Consider the following 24538-nt stretch of genomic DNA (forward strand, 5'->3'; position numbering starts at 1 on the left):
CGTTACGACGTCGTGGAATGCGAGCAATTAGGACCGCCGGTTGCATGAGAAGAATGTGGATTTTAAATGATGCTGGCACGCTGGCACGCTAGCCAAAGAAGAGAGCGCTGTCAATTCCCCGACATCATGCAGTCGAGCACAGGACGTGTCGGCGATTTTGGAGATCTTTTGCGAGATCTCTGGGGAAGAAGAAGATCGGCTACGTCACTTCTGCAAGGCACCAACATCCTTTCGTCGACATCAGACAGCTCGTTGTTGACTCAGTGTCGATGTTGTGTGGATGCCGAATGATACAGGCGTCATCGTTAGAACAAAGCAAGTCACGCACTCTGAGGGACTGGACTATTGAACAGTCTGGGGTATCAATTATTTCGATTGCACTGCTCGACGATTATATTCCCGCTTCTGTACGCTTATCATGGAGGTATTCGTCATCTCGTTCATCGGTAGGTCTGGTCACCACCATAAGTCTTGCCACCAGACATGTCACTGTCCACCCTGGGATCCATCTTGTTCAACAGGTTCGAGTTGTGAGGACCGGCAGTCTTGTTTGCGTTGCCGGAGCCTGGTGTGGCAGACTGGTCATAGCCGCCTGCGCCACCCTGGTTGAAACCCTGACCGCCCTGGTCGTAGCCGGTGTTCGAAGCGTGGCCGGTGCCTGAGGTACCGAAGCCTGCATTGCGGCCGCCGTCCTGTGCATGGTTAGCTTATGCCTTGGTGTTAGATGAAGTACTCACCATGTCCGAGTCCACTCTGGGATCAGCCTTGTTGGCAAGGTTGCTGCTGTGAGGGCCGGCAGTCTGATTGCCGCCAAATCCTGACTGGCCACCATAGCCCTGGTTGCCACCAAGGTTGCGGCTGCCGTCCATGTCGGAGTCGACACGAGGATCAGCCTTGTTGGCCAAGTTGCTGCTGTGTGGGCCGGCAGTCTGGTTGCCGCCATAGCCGCCACCAACACCACCTGTGTTCGAGCTACCGTAGTTGTTGCCACCGAGGTTTCGGCCGCCATCCATATCGGAGTCAACTCGAGGATCAGCACGGTTGGCTAGGTTTGAGGAGTGAGGGCCAGCGTTGCCCGATTGAGGGTTGCCAGGGCCGCCATAGTTGCCTCCAGTGTTATCGTAGTTGCTTCCAGGGCCGGAGCCGATGTTCTGGTTGCCGTAGTTGCCCTGACCAACACCTCCTGAGCCGTAGTTGTCACGGTCAGAGTCTACGCGAGGGTCCATCTTGTTAGCCATGTTGCTGCCGTGAGGGCCAGCATTGCTGGACTTTGGGTTGTCTGTGGCGGAGTTGTCCTTCTTGTCGGAGTGGACTGCCTCCTTGACCTTGTTGATGAGACCCGACATGATGAGTATGTGGTATTATTTGAGTTCTGTTCTGAAGTGTTGCTGCTAGGAATTTGCTTTCTGTGCTCCTCAAGAAATGCTTCCAGGAAATTCAATCACTATATATGTACTCCTGCAACGGTGTACTCCTGTAAGCACGGCACGCTGCCCCTCCATTCCGTCATAGCGATCAGGTCCAGACATTGCATCATCCTGTCATGCTGAGGATAGAAAACCTGGACATTCAGCCAGAGTTTTGCGGGCACAGTTCAAAGTGGTGTCATCCAGCCATGAAGTTTAGCTAGTAACGCAAGCGTTGGCGAGTGAAAACCGACGGCCGATCTTCCCACGAGCTGTGGCTGACATCGAGATCTGAATGTGGCGTTCTACGATCATTGGACGGGATCATTTTTCCCGACGCACGCGCCACGCGCTTGGAAACAGGTACCGCCTCGCTTTGCGTCACTAGCCGAGAAGCAACCAGGGTTCTTCGTCCCCTTCAGGTTTCCCACGTCATGGCATGATCCTAGAACTCTCAGGAATGGTCCTTCGCGTCTTTTCTGGGGTAGCTAGGCTGCGTAAGCCTTCGTCCGAATCAAGGCAGGCTGAAAGCTTGAAGGGTGTCACCTGAAGCAAATGTTGACACGCGGAATGAGCTCGCATCATGTTTGGCCGTTGTTGACCACATATTTCAGTACAGACTGTTTGAGGACATCGATCCTCCGCTGAGTGAGAACGAAGACTTCCCGATATTGCTCGATACTTTCTTGGACCACCTCCGTTTTCGTTTTTCCGCCGTCACAGATCGCCTTCATCTTGAGCTCCATTTCTTTGCGCAAGAATGGCTTGCTGACACTGACGTCGAGCCCCACATTATCGTAGCCTTCAATCAAGGCAACACCCAGCGTTGTCGGGATGAACTCGCGGACTTGCGTCCGCCCGGTACCTCGCAAACGCACAGAGGCATACTGCCGATCTTGGATTTTCTGGATATGTTCTGCCATTGTTGCGTCAGTGCCAATGCCATTGGCATCCATCAGGCCAATCAGTTCAGGTTCAGTCAAGTAATTTGGCGGCGTAGTCTTGCCGTCTACCATCTTAGCCTCCGTCGGTTGGAAGGTCTCGTTGAGGGTGAACGTCGGCAATTGTTGACTGTCCTCCCACTTGTCGTACGGGTAGACGTCGAGGTAGTTCCGTTCCAATACCCGCAGGCCCTTGGTATGGAATGACTCGCCACCCCATTCAAGCTCAATCTCGGTTGCTTGACCCTTGGCGTCCTCGGAACAGCAAGCAAGGAAGCGGCGAACGACGAACTCGTACACCTTCTTCTCGTTGGCGCTAAGTGATGTCGGCACGACGTAGTTGACAGGGTGAATGGGAGGATGAGCTTGGTCGTTGTTTCTGCCAGACCTTGGCGTACGGAACGCGCCGTTGATGAGTTGCTGTGCATATGCGCCCCAGTTGGAGTCTGGAATCTGTTTCCGTATGAAACTCTGCAGGTCAAAGTCTCGAGAAAATTGATCTGTCTCAGTTCTCGGATAACTTATCCAGCCCTTCTGATAGAGCGTCTCAGCCACTTTCATGATTTCCTGACCACTCATTCGGAGAAAGCGACTGCCCTGCATTTGGAGCTCGACAGTGGTCAACGGCAAAGGTCGCCACTTGGAGGTAGGTCTGGTGCCAACTTTTGTGATCTTCGCCAGTTTTGCGTCCAGGCACATTTCGAACAGGATTGTCACAGTGGCCCTGTCGAACAAATGTCCTCGTCGCCAGTTGAAGTTGACCTGGATCCCATCCTTCTTGTGCATCAGCTTAATCAGCCAAAATGTTTCCGGCTTGAAGTTCCGTACGCGATGGTAGCGATCGACGACGAAGCCAAGCGTCGGGAACTGGCACGAACCGTAGCTGATCACCTGATCCGCGAGACTCGGGGTCATGTTCTGCAGTTGCAGAGTTTGAAGTCTTGTGAAAGCAGCACCAATTCGCAGATCCAGCTCAATGCGGGCGCTGACGGCTTTTGCAGCACGCTCGTCAAGCTCGATAGGATTGTGGGCGGCTTGTATGACATGATTCCTTTCGGTGTTGCTGAACCTTGCTCGTTTGACGACGATATTCGGATTGCCCTTGATGGCCTCATTGACGACCTCGGTGCCGATGTGCTCTCCTTCACGATCACAATCTGTCCAGATGAAGAGAGTTCTTGCATAGCGAGCTTGGTCTTGAATGTTCTTCGCTATGGACTTCTTGTCGGAGTCGATGTTGATCTGTGTGCGCGCCTCGAAGAGATCCCTCGGCTGACACGAGTTCCATTTACGGTGCTGCTCATCAAATTCCAGCGATGTTAGATGTCCCAGTACGCTAGTCATGACCACAGCACAGTTTCCCCATGTTCGGAAGTTGAAAGAGAACTCGTAGTTCTTGACGTAACGGTTGCCATTGACGTGATGAGTGTTGATGGGTCCGCCAGAAAGATGCTGAGCCACGGCTTTGGCTATGGCCGGCTTTTCTGCTACGCACAGGATTTTGGGTGGCATCGTTCATCCCGGCTCATCAATATTCTGGATACGAAGTCTCGGTACTCTCATCGTGGTGAGCTGATGTGTTGCAGCATCATCGAGTCAATTGATACGAATTGCCGTCGCGAGATTGGCAGTGGCTATCCACGACGTTCTTCGGCAAGTGAGGCAAGAACGCGTCGCGTCGTAAAGTCGTCTCGGCTAAGGTTCTGCTTCGGGGCATGCCCAGACGATCGATCTTTCCCCTCCCTCTTGTAAATCGATCTACTGCAGGCACCGCGATCTCGCTTGAAAAATGCCCCAATCCGATGCTGCCGTCACCTCACTAATGCGCACGAATTTCCGTATCCGAATGGTACGTGGCGCAGAACGTCATGACCACGATGTGGCGGTGATGAAATCAAGGTAGGTACAAAATTGCGTATAATCCCCAGCTTTTGAGGTAGGTTCTCACTTCAGCGCCACACTCGTGCTCCCAACCACACAGCATACACGGTCCAAGATGGCTCTTCCAGTTGTGAAGAACGCGCTTGAATGCGCCGAATACACCAACACACTACATCCCTACCTGTACCAGCTTCGACCTCTACCCGGCATTGTCGCTGAGTCCATCACCAATGCAGCGGCATTGAGGCAAGTCTACCTCGACACCAACCCTGCAATCACTTCAATCGCCTTCTCAATCGCCATCGCCCCAATCTTCCTTGTCGTATCCGAGATCAACAAAAACTACTCCCAAGTCGACCGCATGTGTCGATCCTCCCTTCAATCCACCACCTCCACTATTTTATCTACGCCTACCTCGCCGGATACGACACCACCCGCATCGGCGGCGTTGCCCTGGCCAGCACGATCTGGAGCACGCGACTAACTTACAACTACTGGCGCCGCGGCGGCTACAGTGTCGGTAGTGAGGACTATCGATGGGCGCTCGTCAAGGACTATGTCGGCCCTACCGTCATGTTCCTCTTCAATGTTACCTTCATCTCTCTCGCCCAAAGCCTTCTGCTCTGCGCAATCACAACCCCAGCCTACGTCATGCTCCTCTCCGAGCGCCTTGTCTCCGCCCGCGCTCTCCCTGCATGGACCAACGGCGACACAGCCGCATTCACCTTGATCGTCACTCTTATCACCCTCACCGCAATCGGCGACCAGCAGCAATGGAACTATCAAAACGCCAAACACGCCTACCGTAAGACCGGCGTCCTTCCCGCAGACAGCAAGTACACAAAGCACGAGCTCGAAGTCGGTTTTCCCACCACCGGCTTCTTTGCCTACGCTCGCAAGCCCAACTACGCTACCGAACAAGCCGTCTGGGGCTCCTTCTACTTGTGGTCGTGCATTACCTCAGGCACGCTGTACAACTGGACAGGCATCGGCTTCCTCTCGTACCTCATCCTATTCCAGGCCAGCACGTGGTTGACCGAGCTGCTCAGCGAGCAGAAGTACCCCGAGTATGCGCAGTACAGGCGGCAGGTTGGGCAGTTCATTCCTACAAGCTTGACACCTCCAAAGATCGAGCTGCTGAAGCGCAAGGCTGCTATTGAGAATGGCGCTACCGGGGCAAAGAAGAATGATGTCGCTGCAGCGCATGCGCGGGAGCGGTATAACCTGCGAGGCAGCCCTTGAGCGTGTTGATGACGAAGAAGCCACGCCCAAATTTTTGGGGTCTATCACGGCGTACCAACCTTTGTACATACCGTTCATACAATGTTTAACAACCACCATCTCCATACTCTCTCTAGCAAAACCCTGACCCGAGCAGCTAGCAGCTAACCCCGGGCACACTGATCAGCACCTAGCATTTCTCCTGGCGGGTGACAACAGTTGGGCTCTTATATTGTAACGCGAGAGACTCGAGCGACAGAGCGCCCTCTTCGTGTCGATGTCTTCTCCGCGAACATTCGTATGTGAAGTGATCGAAGATCTCACCCCACCACGTAGCGGCGAATGCTATCATAGCATGACAAGTGAATCCTTCGAGGTCGGTCTTGGCTAGTCGCATGAGAAGACGGAGAACTTAGAGCATGGCATGAACTTATACCTGCCCAAACGAGGTGAGCGTCCGTCGCAAACCGAAAGGTTTACTTCACTAACTCGGCCAGGAGAGATTCACTGTTCATTACGTGACTGGGTTTGGTACCTGTACTGCATCTGACCACGCATTCATGTCTGCTTGACCGACAGTAATAGCTTCAATTGCAAATATTCTTTCCGACCATCACATACAGCATTCCCCTGTCTCTTCTACGTCCATCACCGACTAATGTCCATTCCGTAGCCCACTACTACACCTAACCCAACATCAATCTACAGAGTATACCGGAAACCAGCCTCCCTCTGCGCCGCAGTCGGGCCACTCTTCCCCGTATCCTTGCCCTCGTCCAATTTCTTGTTGACCCTGCGCAAGTAGATCATGGTTATCGTCGCCAGCACAATCGCGCCCGCCGCCGCCGCAAGATTCACCATGAATGCCACCAGATACCTCGGCGCGCCCGAATACAAATAGCTCGTCCAGATATTCGGCGTGTTGACCGTCGCGTTGATCAACGCGATGGCGCTGGCGCGCTTTACCGCGGGCTGGGAGATCGAGCCCGTGATCCAGGAGAGGAGGACGGTAGAGGCGGAGTAGAAGGATGGCGGCATCAGCATCATCGCGATGTAGCGGGCAGCGGTGTTGGTGGTGCTGACAGCGATAATGTTTGCGGCTAAAGTGACGAAGAGCGGGCAGATGATGTGCCAGTAGCGCTCCTGCTTGCGGTCGGAGTGGAAGCCGATGGCGGTCATGACGAAGATGGCGAGGACGTAGGGCGGGGCGGTGAGGCCGAGGGTGGTGTTGCGGCTGAAGCCGAGCGTGGCGACGACGGAGGGGAAGAAGTTTGTCACGGCGGCGGAGATGAAGATGCAGTAGAGGGTTGCCATGAGAAGCCAGGTTTTGGGGTCCGTGACGGCCATGAAGAAGCCTTGCTTCGCGGTGATTTCGCTGGCGTTGTCGTCTTGACCCTGGTCGAGTTGGTATTCGTGGCGGAGGAGGTCGATTTCGGGCTTGGTGAGCCAGCGGATTGAGGTTGGCGAGTTGGGGAGGATGAAGACGAAGAGGATGGCTAGGCCGACGGTCAGGACGCCTTCGACGATGAAGAGCCAGCGCCAGCCTTCGATGCCGTGGGCGCCGTCGAGTTTGAGGATGCCGATTGCGAAAAGGCCGCCGAAGGCGTTGCCAAGTTGCGAGCCGGAGTAGAGGATTGCGGCGCGGAAGGCGTATTGCTTGCGGTTGTAGAACAAACTGAGAAAGTACAGTGCTCCTGGGAAGAAGACAGCCTCGACGAAGCCAATGAAGAATCGGGTAATGAGCAGACCGGCAAAGCTGTGCACCGAGCCCATAGTTGCAGAGACTACGCCCCAGAGCTATCGCACGTGTTAGCATGAACATAAATCGGGAAGAACCAGAACAGGCAGACTGTTGTCTCGCCCAATGCAAGTGCTAGGGATACGTACTGCCATAGCAGAGCAGATATACGCTCCTGGGTATTTGATCTTGGCGAGCATCATGTTGGACGGAACCTGCATCAGGATATATCCCACGAAGAGGATGGAAACGCAAGTCTGGTACTGGGTCTGGGACAGATCGAGATCCGTGGTAATGCCAGCGAGACGAGCACTGGCGATGTTCTGGCGATCGAGAAAGTTCAGGATGTACATGATGACCAGTGTAGGGAGGAGCTGAATGTCCATCTTGAAGACGGCACGACGCCGGATCTTGTTGTATTCATCGGTATTGAGGCCTTCGAGGCTGGCGGGATAGTCCTGTTTGGCGGGGACGTTGTTGTCGGACGAGTAGTCGACGTTCTCGACGGCGACGTCGTCGTTGGACTTGCTGTTGCGTGTGGAGCCCATGATGTCAGAAGTACCGGGGGAAGAGGTGCTTTTGCTGTGTTGAAAGGAGAAGGTGACCGACCTCGTGGCAGAGAAAAAGATACCATGACTCTCTTATACTTCCCGGGAATTGTCCCACCACGGGGCCCAGTGGAGGTAGCGGAGGTCCTCAGATGCCCTCACGGGGAATCCATGGGCACTGGGAAGTGGACTGTGCAATTTTCGCCTACCTTCGCCGTCGCCGACAGATGCCGTACCCACGGGGGTCGGGTACTCTGCTTGGAGTATCGATACCGCCATTGCAGCACAGTCGCGGAGAAAATTCAGTGGGTCGTGGCTCAACCTGGAGCAGCCAGCTATGTTTTTCTGGGAAGATAGCGTGCCGTGCCTACGCCGATGGACACAGCTGGCCGTACGGGACATGTGATAATAGGAGTTGAGAGTCAACCGGAAAGTTTTGGAGCCTGAAAATTTGCCTCGTCCGCTGGGCTTGGCATGGACTACGGTTTGTCTTCGAGTCGTGACACGCCCGTTGATACTTCACCATTAACGGCTTCTCAATCGACGGGAGTATGATATGCATGTACTCGCTGTGAGATAGCATGTCCATTTGACACCCGTAGGTATTTGTGAGTGGTGTCCGAAGCACGAGCGAAGCTGGTCGGACGGTGCTGGTCAAATCGCGGGATATGCTAGTGTCACCCCACTTGATGTCCGGACGCCCCCACGGAGCACATCGGCTCTGAGACCGGCCTCGGAATGCGATGCCATGCGATGCTGGAAACGCGTACCGATGCCGATGGTCATGTGGGCGATAAGATGCGAAAAGTACGGAGTGCTGGCGAAGCTCCATAGGGTATAGAACAATGTGCATTATGTCTAGAACATCATGACAAGTGCTAGGTGGAATGATGATAGTACATACAAGAAAGCCGAAATGAACAGCCATCGCTCACTCAAGAGAACGCCAACTGCGCCGAACTTTTTCAGAATTGTGCAATCACTTCTCCTGGTCGAGATCTGACGAGTTCCTCTTGTGCCCGAAGCTCGCCACTTCTTGGTCCTCGATACCATGGACAACATCACGGGTAAGCTCGACGTAGTCGTACGCGAACTCGCCGATATCAGTCTCGTCCATGCCCATGAGTTCCTCGTCTTCGGTAGCACGCAGCTTGAGGCCCGGAATCCAATTGATGATGTAGAGCAAAGCGGCCGACACAACGAATGTGTAAGCCATACCCGTGACACCGTCGGCCAGCTGGTAGGCTAGCTGGATCCAGTGGTGGTTGATCCAGCCACCAGCAGCAGCTGACTCGCCGATCGATACACCGTCCAATGCGATAATGTAGTCCGCAGCGAACAGACCAGTCAGGAGATCGCCGACAAGCCCGCCGATGCCGTGAATGGCAAAGATATCGAGACTGTCGTCGATGTGGAGGAGGAACTTGATCTTGGTGGCGAGATTGCAAAGGCCACCGCCGACAACGCCGTACACGACAGCGGCCCATGCCGGGACGAAACCAGAGCCAGGAGTGATGGCCACGAGGCCGGCGATGACGCCTGAGCAGAAGCCCACGGTAGACCACTTTCGCTCGAGGCGATAGTCCATGATGCACCATGTAAGACCGCCAACTGAGGCGGCGAGATTGGTGACTACAGCGGCCATGATTGCGCGAAGGTTAGCCGACAAAGCAGAACCTGCGTTGAAGCCAAACCAGCCGACCTGAATTTCGTCAGTATTTGTTTCCGCGAACAGGGACTCGATGTCGTTGTCGTGGTGAGACACTTACCCAGAGGAAGACTGTACCAATCACGATCTGTGTCACGTTGTGTGGGCGATAGTTAAGCTCATGCGTGCCATGGCCACGACGTTTGCCGAGCATCAAGGAGTAGGCTAGAGCTGCCGTGCCAGATGTCTGTGCTTTTCGTCAGCCCCCAATCCGGATATTCAAGCACGATCGGTTTGAGGAAAACTTACGATGTGCACAGGCGTGCCACCAGCGAAGTCATAAGCGCCCAACTTGAACACCCACCCATTCGGATTCCAGCTCCAGCTTGCAACTGGGTCATAAACGATTGTGGCCCAACAGAACGCAAACACGAGCGCAGGCAGGAGCCGGCCTCTCTCAGCAGCTGCTCCGATTGCCAGCGCAACTGTGATGGCGGCGAACATGCCCTGGTATACCGCGAACATCAAGTCGGGGATCTTGCTGGATCCGATCGAGGGCGCGGCAAGCACATTGCGGAAGCCGATGTGCTCGAGGTCGCCGATGAAGGCCGAGGCTCCGCGGGAGAAGACGAGCGAGTAGCCCCAGAAGAACCACTGGAACGAGATGAGGGCGGTCGCAGCAACGGAGAGGTATATCAGTGAGAGGGCGGACTTGCGGCGGGCGAGGCCAGAGTAGAAGAACCTGGTCATGCTTGTCAGATAGAGGTGTGAATAAAGGACTTGTGAGTAACCCACCCAACGCCTGGAATCATGAGCAACACCAATGCCGTCGCAGTGATCATCCATGCGATGTCGCCGGCATTGTAGTACAGGTTGAGGTTCTCTGACAGAGAGTCTCCGCCTGTGCCGGTGAGCGAGCCCTGGCTGCCGTCAGTACGTGGAAGAGAACCGCGTGATTGTACGAGCGCACATTGAAGACTTCGAGCGGCACATATGGTGCTACCTCCTCGTCGGTAGACATCCTGTCGACTGAACCAGAGCGGGCAGTCCCTCAATCAGCGCAGACGTGCTGTCGTCACAAGGAAGAAGAGAACGCACAAAGAGGCGCAAACCTTCGTAAATGATGCACGCAGGAACGGCATGGGGGTACCTGGGGATACCTTTGCCCATCAGCACTATTGCAGAAGCGTTCGTAGCGATCATTCGCTTCACGGTCGAGCGTGGCTTCTGGAACAAGCACGCCACGCCCGCGTGGAAGAAACCGGCATGGTTGACGGTGTCTAGTCATGCAGGCACCAAAGTGACATGTGGTGAACCATGGTCGAAAGTACCAATCATGATAGAGAGAGGAAAAGATTGGCGTTCCTGGAGCTCGTTGACTAGACCCGAATGGCGGTAGCGAGAAGGCTCAAGCTCAGACCTGCACACGTTTCTGGCATCTCGGAAGTTGGGATTACTCGGATCGAAGGCGAAGCCAGTGAGAGTCTCAAACATTTGGAGTGTCGCATACAAACGAGCTTCTTTTCCGAGATTCATGCCACGGCGGTGAGATAAGGCCTCCATATGTGATTGGTCAGACTGTCAACAATTCGGTTGCGCTTAGCGTGGTCAGCAAGGGTCTTGATTGCTGCAATGCTTGCTTTTGATGATTTAGGTAAATCAGTAACGTAGGGTTAGGTGCCTTCATACGGATGATTGATGTTATTTATGCTGTTCGTTGTGGTAGACGCACAGGAACATTGCAATGTCCATGAATACCATCGGCCATGAATCGACTGCGCGAAGCAGCGACTAGAAGGGCCATGCCACCACGTGCTGTCAGGCCGTCTGGCATGTCTCGACTCTGGAGGCTGCTTACTGTGGCACTTCGGAAGCGATAGACAATAACAATATGCGAACTTAACTTCGCACAGCCGTGGAAATGCGAGTTGCTGCAGTTCGGAAGCATATGATGGCTCGATGACAAGTAACGCTGTGTCATGCAAGTTGTTACTTACCGTCATTGGTCGTGTGGCGGCAATAACGACATTGTTCTGAAATATGCCGTTTCGTCAAGCAGGACTTTGAAGATGTACACAGCAGCATTGCGCACGCGATTGTTCGTGCTTCCTCGCATGGCGTCAACGTCGTTGTAGGGCCTTAGCTATACCTCGCGGGAACCTATAGCTCATCGTCAGAAGTCTGAGCCCTGTCGTCACCCTCGTGCACGTGGCGTCAGAGCAATAAAGTGACCGTCCAGCGCGGGGAACGTGTCGACAGCACCAAACCTCGTGTGTTGCTTGCTGCCTCAGGGTTTTAGTCAGATCGCACGAACTATCGCCCAGGGAGTCCTCGCCGTCGTCTGCGTCTGAGCAACTCCAACGGGATTTACATCTTGCGAATTTGATGTGATGTTGCGCCCATTCATCGTTTGACTTACCAGGAAGAGTAGTTACCAGGACAAGCAGTGCTCAGCCGTAAACAGATTGGCTGCCCACCCGCACGACGCACTGTCATCGCTGAGAGAGCAGTATACTCGCCGCTGTCGTCTCGCAAATCCCACACGTCTGCTGTAGTCGACGCTTGGCTTGCCAATTGTCATTGCGGTATGGACGGATGAAATTGGCATTGTCGCTTCCTGGGGGCAAAACCAAGGTCGTTCGGACCGTGCCTTGATTTTTCTGGCAGGCGGATCTTGTATCCGACATATCGGCGAAGGCGTAGATGATGAGTAGAAACACATAGACCACCGTCGGCGTAGGTTTCTCGCAATTCAGGCAAATTCATTTCAGAAGGACGCATGATCATCAATATCAAGAGAATTGCGATGATGTTGTTATATTCCCTCATTCCAGGCGCGTTGCAGGGATGAAAGCGATGACTATGAGCGCGCCTGCGGCAGTCGCGGGCGGCGCGCTGGGCGGAAATGGAAATGGAAATGGAGAAGGCGCCTCGGCCGATGCAGCCATCGCTTCCCTCACCTCATCCTTCGACACGGCCGACGAGCTGCTCATCTCTACACGGTCACAATCACAGCCACAGCTCATACCCACAAAGTACGGGCCTCGCTTTGCATCACCCGTGGATGACGCGTTGCAGCCAACAATATCGCGCTCATCTCTCACGTCGATAATGGAGCATGACGAAATGCCAGTCAACGGTCAAAACTCGAGTAGTGACGAAGATCAGCAGCAGATTCAACCTTACGATGTCTTCCCCGTCCAGGGCGACTTCACAGACTCAGACGGGACACCTATAGCATATACACCCCAGAGCAGTATCTATCCCGGATCTGCCGTCTTCTCGTCCGGGCAATGGGGCTCTTATAACGGCACAGCCCGGCCTCGAGGCGGGAGTGGCAATCCTCCGGCTGCCATGATGGAGAGATCCTTCACGACTGATGGCCAACATGCCCAAGCAGATCTGCGAGGAGCCAGACCGAACGTGCTCAGAACGCCGTCATCGACCTACGCCCCACAACGAAGGCCGCCGCAGTTCCTCTCGCTCAATTCGAAACGTATGTCCTCATCGTCGGCAGTGCGAGCCAGAAGAAATCCAGAAGCACAGTACAAGGCACAAGAGAAGGCATATGTTCAGAAGGTCAGACAGCAGCCACAAGAATGGCTCAACGGCGGAGACATGCGGACGCCCACCTTGAGCTATAGCACCGACGACAACACCGACGAGGACGAGTCACCAATGACCGAGTCCCAATTCGAGGACCCCTACGATCCCGAAACGTTGATGTTCTTGGGCAACGAAGACAATGTACAGCCGTCAGAGGAGGAGCTGCAGGTCTCAGAGAACAGAGAACGTCTCGAGTGGCACTCAATGCTGGCATCAGTCCTCAAGGGCGATGTCGTCAAGCAAGAGAAGCAGCGTCTCATTGGAACAGCAGAGCAAATGACACGGAATGAGATAGGCGACGAGATATGGATGGGTGCTAGAGCAAAATTGTTTGGTCGGGCTGTGCCAATGCAGCGGAAACTCATCGAAGAAGCTCGATCCGGACTCGGCCCGACGATTGAGACCATCATCTCGTTCGAAATCAAGGGAGAGACTATCGTTGGCAAGTCGCCGCTCGAGCAAGTTGAAGAGGCTGTACAGAAGATCGAGAAATGCGAATTCTTGTTTCCCAGCCGAGCACAGATGGAGGCGACCGAACCGAGAGCTGCGTCCGATGCCTTTCGAGAAAGCTGCGATGCCATACTGTCCTGGTACAACATCACACAAATCATCAACATTGAATTAGGAATTCTTCAAGCTTGGGTTGGCAATCCGGAGCTTGACTTTACAAAGACGAAACCAAAGTCGGAAAGGGAGAAGTTGACGGACGAGTCTTCCTTCATCGATCGGATCCTGAAGGAGGACGGTCTCAAGGCTCTGCAAACCGAGAAAAGCATGTTCATCGGCATCAGCGAAGTCATCAAGAAGGCCAAAGTCACTCTGACCGAGAATGCACACACCTTCGCCGCCAGACACCTTCCACCATACATCGAGGAGCTACTCACCTTGATCAACTTCCCATCCAGACTCATCCAGGAAATCATCAAGGTCCGTTTATCGTACGCAAAGAAGATGAAAGAATCAGCTCAGCAGTCTGTCATGATCATCGACCAAATGATCTCACAGTTCCAGATTCTGATGCAGCTGGCATGCAACGTCAAACGTGAGTACAACGCCATCATCCGCCGGAAGCTGGGTGGGACCTGCCACCGTGTATCGATGAAGGCTTCGATTCTACAGTTCTGGATGCCCTACGCTTCTACTTCAAGATGCTCAACTGGAAGCTGGGTGCAAACAAGAACACTTTCCGAGAAGCCGAAATTCTGGAACAGGAATGGGGCTTTTCGAACGAGATCGGGAGACAGCTCGAGGGAGGCGATATCGAGGTCGCAGAACAGTTCAGCTCGTTGACAGCCAAATCGTTACTACGGCTGACGGCATCATTCGAACGAGAACTTCGACAGAAACCAGATGAGTCGCCACAGGAGATGGAGAAGAGGTACAAGGCAATCCTCGACTCTGTTCGTGTGAGACAGCGAAAGCTGTTTCGTTTCTCCCGGCTGCTGCGACAGAGGTTCGAGAACTCAACAGAGTACAATCTTGGAATGAACGAGGCGCAAATGCAGGACTTCACCGAATCCCTTGCCATGTCAGGCCACTTCCTCATCGAAATGGGATCGAACACGCCGAAGGGCACATACTTCATCGGCTCTTTGGCTCTTTGGGACAAACCACAGCACATACAATCCGTCCTCGGCACATCTCTTCATGTCGACGATGCAACGGATGTTGCGGACCCTGCATACATCCTTGCACTGAGACCTGAGGAAGGCTTCAGCTGGTCAGGCCCGAAGATGTCTGCTGATGTGATTGAGTTGCCAGCGGATGTGCGTGTGGGACGTCTGCGCCTCATTGCTGATGGCTCATCACAACGGCTTCCTGCAGCTCGAGAGACCTTCGCCGGATACTGCGGTCGCACCTTTGATGTAGTCATCGAGCAACGTGCCAACCTCTCGCGTGTTAACACCGAGCTCGGCAAGATCAAGAAGACCACCTTCAAGCTCTCTAACACGATCATGGAGTCTGTCGAAGCTATTAGATCTCAGTCTGGCGCCGCCGCAACCCCAGAACTGATCCAGTCCTGTTTTGCATTCGCTACTGAATTTGGCAAACGCTCACTGTCATACATGGATCCCAACAGGCGGATGATGAACAATCTGAAGCTCACGCGCCTTGCTCTTGACTGGATCAGCTTCATTACTGACGATTGCGAAGCCGCTGACCGACGGACTTTCAAGTGGGCTGTGGTGGCACTCGAGTTCGCCATGGCCATGACTCGGGGCAGGAATATTCTCGACATCTCCGATGAAGAATACTCGCGCATCCGAGTGAAGGTCGCCGGCTGCATGTCTGTGCTGATCTCACACTTCGATATCATGGGTGCACGTTCGACGCTTGCTGCTCAACAGGAGAAGTCCCGCATGGACGCCGCCGGCGTGAATCAGAAACGACTTGACTTCTCCAAGATGCGCAACGACGACGACTGCTTCCAGCAGATGTGTGAATCGCGTCTTGCGCAGCTCGAGGAGATTGACAACTTGCGCCATGAGCGTGGACCAAGCAAAGCTACGCTGGGCAAAGTCCTCGAGGGCAGCAATGAAGCCGACCGCTCCTTGACCTTCCTAAGCTCAAGCGCCACAAACATCACTATGCGTTGGCAGCAAGGTCGCTACGTAGGCGGAGGTACTTTTGGATCTGTCTATGCCGCCCTCAATCTCGACACCGGCAACCTCATGGCTGTCAAAGAGATCCGTCTGCAAGACCCACAAGTCATCCCGACAATCGTCAAACAGATTGGCGACGAAATGTCCGTCTTAGCAGTCCTCGACCACCCCAACGTCGTTTCCTACTACGGCGTCGAAGTTCACCGCGACAAAGTCTATATCTTTATGGAGTACTGCTCAGGTGGCTCGCTTGCCGGCTTGCTCGAGCACGGTCGCATCGAAGACGAGACTGTGATCATGGTCTATGCATTACAAATGCTCGAGGGGCTTGCGTATCTGCACCAAGCTCGAATCGTGCACCGTGATATCAAGCCAGAGAACGTCCTGCTGGACCACAACGGCGTCATCAAGTACGTCGACTTCGGCGCCGCCAAGGTAATTGCACGGCAAGGTCAGACCATGATGGCTCAGCCCGAACCCAGCCCATTGAAGCAAGACCAAAAAGCCGGCAAAGACGGCCAGCAGCAGGGCGGTAAAGGCGGCCAGCCGCAGAAAACCATGACCGGCACACCGATGTACATGTCTCCCGAAGTAATCCGTGGCGAAGCACCACCCAACTCCCGCTTCTTCGGTGCCGCGACATCTGGTCTTTGGGCTGCGTCATTCTCGAAATGGCGACCGGCCGTCGACCCTGGGCAACGCTGGACAATGAGTGGGCGATCATGTACAACATCGCTCAGGGAAATCCTCCACAGCAGCCGACTGAAGAGCAGCTCTCCGACGGCGGGCGCAATTTCCTGAGGAAATGCTTCGAGCGGGATCCCGCGAAGCGCCCCTCCGCAGCGGAATTGCTGCAAGACCCGTGGATTGTAGAAATCAGGCGACTGGTGGTGGATGATCAAGAGGCGACGAGTGCGGGAGGTTTTAGCAGGAGTGACACGATGAGTAGTCTGAGCAACTCGGCCTCCAACTCTAGTGGTGGTGTGGGGCTGGCGAGTGGAACGTGGACGGCGAATAGTGGGTTGACGCCGACGAGTGAAAGCCCGGCGGATGTTGAGGGGGAGGGTGTGGCTAGGTCGCAGTAGGGCTGTCGGTCGCCGCTGAGAAGTGTTGTGTCACTTTGAGCTGTTCATTCTCTGGATTATGGCATTGCGAGCGGTTGGGGAATATAGCATAGCGTTCTGGTTCTGCATCTGATACGTTCGATATCAGCAAATTACGAATTCCTCGATTACGGACTGACTCTACTTCGTCGGTTCGCTCGCAAGATTCGCCTTCCACTCGTGGCCCTTTCCTGTGCCGCGAACGCATCTTTCAGCCCGTTGATCTTGTTCGTTCCGTCCACGCCCAGTCTTCGGCAAGGCAACTTCGGTGGTGAGGCGAAACGAGGAGCCTCCTCTGAATTCCTCCCCATGCCCACATCGCCTCGCTCAGACTAATCCTTCGTTGACCGTCTGTTAGTTGCCTCGAGAGGGAGGTGCACTACACCTGCTTGCTCGTCGGGATTCAATGAAGATATATCAAAATATAGCCTCAAGCTCATCGACATGACCATTCAAGTAGGAAGCATTAGGCAGCAGCCCGTGTGTGGTCCATGCAACGAACAGTGAATGCCTGAGGCCCGAAAGTCACTCGAGTGATCGAGCCGTATCTGCCCTTTGCCTCCACCCTGTTGAGAAGGTATAAGTAGCTGCCTTGTCCTCGGCGCCTTCTTCGCTTCTTCCTCCCAATGGATTTCCTTCTAACCTCTAAATTCCTACACGTGCCATGTCAAGCTGGTCCTTGCTGCTACTTGACGGGGCGAATGCTTTCGAGGGTTAGGCATACTACCTTGGAGCTATGCGTTCCATCCAATGTCCTCAACGAGTACTTTGGCGTCGATTGCCGTGTCAGCGACGTAGCCATTCACGCAACAAATCGTGAATGCCAGCTAGCGGCCCAAGGCATTCACTCGAGTGATCGAGCCGTAGCTGCCCTTGCCTCCGCTCTGTTGAGGAGATATAACTGTTCGTCTTGCTTTCAACGACGTCTTCTCATTCCGCTCAATGTGCTCAACGAGTATTCCAACGAAAGCGTTGATTGCCATACCAAGATAGCGTTTGGTGCTGCTTGACGGGGCGAGCTTCGAACCTTCCCAATGAGTTCTTCTGATGGCAGAGCCGAGTTCCTCGAGTTAAAGTGTCTGTAGTCGCAGATGAGGTTTGCTATATCTGATTCGTTTTTCCGCCTCAACCGGTCCGTCGCAATGATAACCTCAGGCTAGCTCACTATTGTCCACGACAATCGCAAATATCGTCCTCGCCGCCACTGTGCGAATGTATCACCCAGACAGGTGAGTGCGGCCCTGTGGTTGTCCGGATCAGCGTTGTGTTGCAATGTCATGTTGGTGGGTGGTGATCTTCGGAACATGGTACGCGCCGTATATGTACAACGTAGGGATTGCCGAATGGTCACCGATAGCCTCCTCGGCCGTTGAGACTCGACCCTACAAACTCTGTCATGTCCACCGTAGTCCATCACTTCGAGTCAAGCTAGACTGATCAGCTATTCGCCTCCTTCGCCGTCTCTTCCAGACCCCTCAACGTCGCTTCCACCTCCCCCGGATCGCTGATACTCCACACCCCTCCGCCCTTTGCACTACTCCTCCCCACCTCCTTGCTCACGAGATTCCTCCCCACCTTCCCAGGTCCCACGCCCAGCCACCGCCGTGTCCCCGCTTGTCTATCGAGGTACTTGATGCTATCCCACCACAACACCGTCTCAATCGCCTGCCGCGACAAGCAATTCATCAGATCCTCCTTGCTCTCCGCTGGCTTCCCGCTTACATTCATCACAGTCGGACACTTCCCCGGCCAGGTAACGTGCTCTGGCTTAAGCGTCTTGCGCATATACTCATACGCAGCTCCATAATCGGACTGTGGAACGCCGAATTGCTTTTCAACTCCACTGCTCTGGGATCATGCCCGCCAAACTCCCGAATATGCACCAACAAGTTCTTGATGCGGTTGAAACTCCCCGAAAGCACGATCTGGTTGCGGGAGTTGTAGTTCGCGATACTGACCCTATTGATCGCCGGCGGGTGGGAGGAGTCGTCCTTTGCGCCCTCGCTGCCCTGACTGAGGAACTCTTGGACGGCTTTGATCAGCCCGTCTAGTTGGTCTGGCTCACAGACCAGCGCGATCATGCCGTAGCGATCGCCAGATTCTTCCTTGGCGAGACGCGTGCACTCGCCCATGATCTCGCCTCGTTTCCGCACGAGTTGCAGCGCGAAGGAGAAGTCGAGGTACCCCGCTGCCACAAGCGCTGCATATTCCCCCAAGCTGTGGCCCAAAGTGACGTCGATCGCTTCGGAGGTCTTGAAACCGAATTCTTGCTCCAGCACGCGCAGAATCATGACTGAAACGGCCATGATAGCGGGCTGGGCGTTCTCGGTTTTGTCGAGCATGTAAATGGGGCCTTCTTCTATGAGGGTAGAGAGGTTGCATTGCAGGATGTGGTCCATTTCTTCGACGAAGGGCTTGCAGGTTTTGGGGAAGGCGGAGAGCCATGGGCTGAGCATGGATTTGCGTTGGACGCCGTGGCCGGGGAAGAAGAGGGCGGTGCGCAGCGGAGGGGAGTCTGTGGTGGTGGCATACTGCCGTAATCGTGTTGGTGTTCTTGGTGTGTGTATGTGTAGGTGTCGGCCTCGGCCGAGTGGGCGTAGTGATGGAGGCATGGTTAGGAGCTGGAGATAGAGCTATCCAGGACAGCTATCACAGCATGTTCAGAGGAAGGAGGATCTGCATCGACGGGCGCGGCGTGTGGTGTATTCGGAAGTTGGGTTGGACGCGAGGAATGGACTAATCAATCAGGTACACCGTGGCAAAAGCGTGAAAGTCAATGGGAGAGGTAGAAGTGAAAGTGAAATCAAAATGATCATCATGCTTGCAGTCGAGTCGTTCTCGATTGCTTGGGTTCCCCCGCGCCGCGGAACATGGGACGCGGGTGAGTGCGGAGAGAACCGAAGCCCAGAGCTCTGCGATTCCCGGGCAGCGGGAATGGGCTTCCTCGGCTTGTGGCGCTGTACCATCTCCTGAAAGATTTCAAATGAGTCTCAAGTGCCCTCATCGACATACACATTCACTGGGCCCCTGACTCATGTAATGTGCAGGGATTGCTCCCTACGAAGTTGGTGGACTTGTCGGTCCGCGGTTGCCCGGGTCTTCACTGTGCTGTAGAAGTATAAGTAGTGGTCGTGTCCCTGACTCTGCCTTCCGTCCTGAACCACTCCAAGATCAATCTCTATGCATACCATGCCAAGCTAGCACCTGCTGCTGCTTCGTGGGGCGGGCGATGCAGTCCTTGGACAAGTCAACATGGCGGATGAACCAGCACCTATGTCTGGTAAGAGAACTACATGAACAGCGCGGCCAGGAGACATGCTCACGATACGCAGGTCGAACTCAGTAATCTGAAAGGTGGTATCATTTCGCTTTCGCCTGCGCTATTCCGTTTTTAACCGATCGCCAGCATGTCTGAAGCAGACCCGAGTCCTCTAAGCAGACTGGCTGCCAATCGCGCTGAACCCGTGCCGCCAGAAATATATGAAAGATCAACGCAGCTCGCCGAGCCCGCCCTCGGTCGCCAAGATCGTACATGACCCCGGATCTGAAGCTTCTTTGGCCAGACTGATTGGAAGCTGTCGTGAAGTGGCCAGAACCCAGGGACGTCTTGAGTTGCAAAGGCCAGCGAAACAGTGCTCGCGCATGAGGCAATCGCCAATTCTTGTTCCAGGATAATAGTACACGGTGAGAGAGCAGCGATGCATACGAATCAGCGACTGTGCGCCCAGTCGAGTGCTGGGCGACTTTCTTCGCTTGGTGGCGTAGAATCATTTCGTAGCTCAGGAAGCAATTGCAGCGATTCGTGTACCAGGCGCAACGCCGAACACCGTCCTGAACTCAGCTGCGTATCTATTCTTCTCGCTTGCAGAGCGGTCCTCGTATGGCTGTGAGAGATGTCCGTTAGCATGCCTCCCAATGCTTCTTCAAGCTTGGTCCAGACTTACCTTCTTCTCCCCAGCACTGAGACCCTTATACTCTCTTGACATCAACTGGAATGACTCTTTGGGCGTCATGCCCTTGTAGTCACCAGTCTGGGTTCTGTCGGCGACGAACAACGCCCACGGACTGGCTGGAAGTTTGGGTTGACGGTCGTCCTTGATGGCTCGATAAGGAGCCAGAGACTTCTGCTTCTTGGCTTTGGCTTCCCTCAATAGCTGTGCTCGGGCCAGGTTTGCTTGCTTGATTTGAAGGGGAGTATAAGACTGGACCCATTTCTTGTAGGCAGTGGCGTTCTTCTCCTTATTTTGGTTCGCTTCGTGGTTGAGTGCCTGTCATTGCTCGTTAGTAAGAGTTCACCACAGACGCATCTCGGCGCTCACCTCGCGCTCGTCAGGAGAGAGGTTCTTGTAAGCAGCTGCGCTCTCTTTGACGGTACTGGTCACTGGTGTACCCTTTGCGGCTGCCCTGGATCGGCGAGTGGAGAGGACAAGGAAAGCCACCTCGGGCTCTTGCTTTGGTGCTTGGTTGAGGAGTGCGACGGCTCTGGTGTCTTTTCTGGCGGCGGCTGCTTTGGCCTTGATCGCACTCGCAGAGGGTGCTTTCTTGACTTTCCGTGGCTTCGGCTTCGGTTTCGCCTTTGCCTTCTTGGCAGTCTTCTTCGTTACTACTCTCTTCTTCGACGCTGCTTTCTTCGTCCCAGGCAATTTCTTTGGAGGGCCGGTGGCCTTCTTGGTGGTAGTTGTGCGCTTGGAGGCAGTCGCGCGACCGGTGTGGGCCTTTGGTCTGCCAGGGGCGGCGGTAGCATAGGTTCTCCGTGATCGCAAGACAGCGGTCACGCTACTCGACGTGGTATGAGTTGATTCAGACGGCTTTCCATCATGTTGACAGGGAGCGACGCGTAAATTCGAGTTTGTCGAGATCAGTCGCGTGAGAAGGCCTGACCGGATCGGGAGCTGTTTTGACAGCACGCGGCTGTAGGGCACGAGAACGGTCATGACGAGTCGAGCGGAGCGGAGTTGATGTACGCGACCAGAAAAGATCAGTGCGTGCTGGCCGCAAAGAGGCCAGTGTTGGGCGACGAAGGAGGGCAGCAAGCAAGGAGGCTGGGGGCCGGTCGATCAGCGTGTCAGGCACGTCTCCAAGCTTGTTTCCAATGTGGCTTGATCTCAGCTGCAAGCCGCACCTGCCGCCAAGGAATGACGTTTGGAATGGAAAGAGGTGGCTCAGCTGCGATTGCCTGGTTGCCTGACAGACCATCCTCTGCTCTTGAGTCACCTGGTTGATCGAAGAGACGCCAGTGGACGAGGTATGGCTATCAAGTAGCAATTTGAGCCGCAGTCGATAAATATGTGAGCATAGCGAGTGCAATTCAGCAGCCCGAGGCTCTTCGCGTTGATCGAGGTTACTTCACATGTCCTCCGGTACACTTATATTCTGATCAATATCAGAGGAGGCATGCTGGCATAAGGCGTCCGCGAGCATAGCACACGTTCGAAGACCTAATGGTCAGATTCCGTAGACAGATACCTCGAAGGAAATCGCCCCATCAAATAGCAGCAAATGCTATGTTGGCATGGCAAGTTCTCGGCTTGCCGACTTCTTCATTGGCGAGAATAAAAAAAGAAAGAGAAGAAGTCGTGGGCACGACCGCCTACTTATACCTCTTCAGCACATTGAAGATTGGGGCGAAGCCGAAGCATTCACTTCATAAGTTCGAGCAGAGTGTATTCACTGTTGAGTGCACAATCCAGAATACGCTGGTGCCTGATGAATTCACTTGAATTAGTTTCTGACCACAGCACGATGAACGTGACTTGAACCGGTTTTCAGATCGAGTCGGTTGATGCGAAGAACTTGACGTCGTGACTGGACCAGCTGAATGCTGCACTGCGTTATGATGCGAGAACGACTGGGTATCAATGTTTCACTGCTGCCAGAGCACTGGGCCGGAGAGGTAGCTCATTGCCAGCTTAGCTGCGGTCAAAAGCCCCTCCAGCGGAGCCACAGCTCACTTCGGTCTCGGAGGCGGCGCCATACCCGGATTCACCTTTTTGCTAGGCGGCAACCCGGGTATCTTGAAACCATTACTACTCCCTCCACCAACCTGAGTAAACGTTCCACTCGAAAAGTACCCAGCGTTCTCCGCCTCTCGCTTCCGCTTCAGCTCAGCCTGGACTTTGGGGTCTACCAACTCCAGACCTTGCACAGGTGTGAACGCAATACTGCTCGCCGTTCCGGCCGTTGAGCCAACGCCGCTCGTCCGCAGACCTTGTGCCCGTAGACTGGTCGCGTTGCCGTGCGTCCCAAATGCTCGTAAGCTTGTGTTTGCGCCGCCTGTGTTCAAGCTGGATTGTAGACCCGAGCCGCCCCATCCAGGATTCTTCTTCGACAACTTTGCCATGGTCCGCTTGTCGACCTGCGCACCACGTATCCGTCCATCATTCTGCTGGCCGATCATGCCTAGACCGACTGTGTCTTCACCGAAACCGACTTCCCGCTCTTCTTTGCCGAATGCCATCTTATTCTGCTGCTTGCGCAGATCAGTCATGGCTGTTGCTTCCTTGGCTTTTCGGGCTTTTCGTCCACCTCGTTTCCGAGCAGGCTTGTCGTCAGGTGCTGGGAGTGCTTTCGGCCCTCGATTCGGCGCCTTCTCTTGCAGCTTGTCGAGTCGTCGTTGGCAGTCGTCTCGCAGTTGCATTCCCATCAATCCGTCATTCGACTGGTGCGTGCTGTCCACGCGAGCGGCAAGGACAAGTTTGGCCGAGACTATGCGCATGCCTTGTATTCGGAGGTCGTTGGGTAGTTCTTGTATGATCTCGGAGTGGTAGAGGAAGCCTTGTTGTCGGATGCCGACGTTGGTGGCAAGGCCAGATTGGCGCTGCTTCTTCGAGCCCATGGCGGGAATGTTACGGTCCGGTGTCTTCGCTAGGCCCTTGATCCCTCCTGCAAAGTTGAGCAGTTGGGCAGCGGTGAGAGAACCAATCAGATTGGTAAGGTTGGGTGCGAAGATGTCCATTCTCGATTGCACATACTGCGTCAGAATGATTTTCGCTCTGTCGAGCTGTAATGTCATGTCGCAGGCTCGCAAAGTTGCCTGCAGATCGGCTTCAGCCATCTCTTGACCTCTTGATTGTATGCCTTCCACGTTCACCACCATAAGTGTCGGCCCATCCAGCACCGATCGCAACGAGGCGCCGACCGCATTGTTCGTAGTATTTGCGAATGTTTTGCTGATGTTGTCCAGCGGTCCATTCTTGAGTATAGCGACGGTCTTCGCATATGCTAGAGGATTCGATACGAGTGTCTCGAGTTCTGGGAATCGCGTCGAGTAGTGGTCGCGGATGAATTTGTGGACGAGTATGATCTCGCTGTCTATTTGTGTAGCCAATGAGTTGGACTGTGTTAGCAGGTGGTATTCTGGGTCGTCTTCTATCGACCCGACGCCAGTGGTTCGCTGATCGTTCGGCACTGCTTGATAGTGTTTGATTTTCTGCAGAGTGGCGTATAACGTTAGGGCTGGTACATATTGTGTAAACAACTCGGGCATTCCCAGGCGGATGAAGCGACTTACCTCGAGTACTGGCTGCAGTGTCTTCATAAGACCTGCGACATTCCTGACATCACTGACGCCGCCCAATTGCATCTTCTCGACTTTTGCTTTCGTATCGTCTTCATCCTCGAGTGTGTCTGTGCCATTGCGCGCTTCTTCCTCCTCCTCTGCGTCATCCATGTCCTCGTCTTCGAGTCTGACTTCTGTGCCATCTGGCTCAACCGACTCGGCCTTGAGAAGGCCATTGCTGGGCTCTCCATCCTCATCGTCCAGCTTCAGCCCAGGCTGCTCCTCGTTTTCGTCGTCGGAGTCGTCAAAATCGTTCAGCAATTCATCTGCGAGGGTCGCCATGGT

General features: G+C 54.4%; 9 protein-coding genes across 9 annotated transcripts; 2 read left to right on the forward strand and 7 right to left on the reverse strand.

The window, feature by feature from the left end:
* Positions 1-440: 440 nt before the first annotated feature.
* AB675_5315 (uncharacterized protein) lies at positions 441-1346 on the reverse strand (the record flags this gene model as incomplete). Its single annotated transcript, XM_018145520.1, has 2 exons — positions 441-692; positions 738-1346. 2 exons carry the CDS (start codon positions 1344-1346, stop codon positions 441-443), a joined length of 861 nt encoding a protein of 286 aa, XP_018001815.1.
* A 641-nt stretch (positions 1347-1987) lies between these two features.
* Positions 1988-3859, reverse strand: AB675_5316 (DNA topoisomerase 3; the record flags this gene model as incomplete). Its single annotated transcript, XM_018145521.1, has 2 exons — positions 1988-3214; positions 3338-3859. 2 exons carry the CDS (start codon positions 3857-3859, stop codon positions 1988-1990), a joined length of 1749 nt encoding a protein of 582 aa, XP_018001879.1.
* Positions 3860-4343: 484 nt separating this feature from the next.
* AB675_5317 (uncharacterized protein) lies at positions 4344-5470 on the forward strand (the record flags this gene model as incomplete). Its single annotated transcript, XM_018145522.1, has 2 exons — positions 4344-4675; positions 4744-5470. 2 exons carry the CDS (start codon positions 4344-4346, stop codon positions 5468-5470), a joined length of 1059 nt encoding a protein of 352 aa, XP_018002138.1.
* A 681-nt stretch (positions 5471-6151) lies between these two features.
* AB675_5318 (putative transporter) lies at positions 6152-7735 on the reverse strand (the record flags this gene model as incomplete). Its single annotated transcript, XM_018145523.1, has 2 exons — positions 6152-7246; positions 7337-7735. 2 exons carry the CDS (start codon positions 7733-7735, stop codon positions 6152-6154), a joined length of 1494 nt encoding a protein of 497 aa, XP_018001764.1.
* A 979-nt stretch (positions 7736-8714) lies between these two features.
* AB675_5319 (Ammonium transporter 1) lies at positions 8715-10404 on the reverse strand (the record flags this gene model as incomplete). The annotated part of the gene is made up of 5 exons (XM_018145524.1): positions 8715-9437; positions 9505-9630; positions 9693-10125; positions 10179-10303; positions 10354-10404. The coding sequence occupies 5 exons, from the start codon at positions 10402-10404 to the stop codon at positions 8715-8717; spliced, it is 1458 nt and encodes a 485-aa protein (XP_018002027.1).
* Positions 10405-12239: 1835 nt separating this feature from the next.
* AB675_5320 (MAP kinase kinase kinase wis4) lies at positions 12240-16677 on the forward strand (the record flags this gene model as incomplete). Its single annotated transcript, XM_018145526.1, has 3 exons — positions 12240-14064; positions 14109-16276; positions 16333-16677. The coding sequence occupies 3 exons, from the start codon at positions 12240-12242 to the stop codon at positions 16675-16677; spliced, it is 4338 nt and encodes a 1445-aa protein (XP_018001876.1).
* Positions 16678-18132: 1455 nt separating this feature from the next.
* Positions 18133-19307, reverse strand: AB675_5321 (Malonyl CoA-acyl carrier protein transacylase; the record flags this gene model as incomplete). The annotated part of the gene is made up of 2 exons (XM_018145527.1): positions 18133-18538; positions 18583-19307. 2 exons carry the CDS (start codon positions 19305-19307, stop codon positions 18133-18135), a joined length of 1131 nt encoding a protein of 376 aa, XP_018001844.1.
* A 1167-nt stretch (positions 19308-20474) lies between these two features.
* On the reverse strand, positions 20475-21629 carry AB675_5322 (uncharacterized protein; the record flags this gene model as incomplete). The annotated part of the gene is made up of 3 exons (XM_018145528.1): positions 20475-20579; positions 20640-20963; positions 21015-21629. 3 exons carry the CDS (start codon positions 21627-21629, stop codon positions 20475-20477), a joined length of 1044 nt encoding a protein of 347 aa, XP_018001773.1.
* Positions 21630-22642: 1013 nt separating this feature from the next.
* Positions 22643-24535, reverse strand: AB675_5323 (U4/U6 small nuclear ribonucleoprotein Prp31; the record flags this gene model as incomplete). Its single annotated transcript, XM_018145529.1, has 1 exon — positions 22643-24535. One exon carries the CDS (start codon positions 24533-24535, stop codon positions 22643-22645), a length of 1893 nt encoding a protein of 630 aa, XP_018001944.1.
* Between the last annotated feature and the right edge of the window lie 3 nt (positions 24536-24538).

Source organism: Cyphellophora attinorum, assembly GCF_001299255.1.
Source record: "Cyphellophora attinorum strain CBS 131958 chromosome Unknown Contig8, whole genome shotgun sequence".
In the NCBI taxonomy this organism is placed as follows: Eukaryota; Fungi; Ascomycota; class Eurotiomycetes; order Chaetothyriales; family Cyphellophoraceae; genus Cyphellophora; species Cyphellophora attinorum.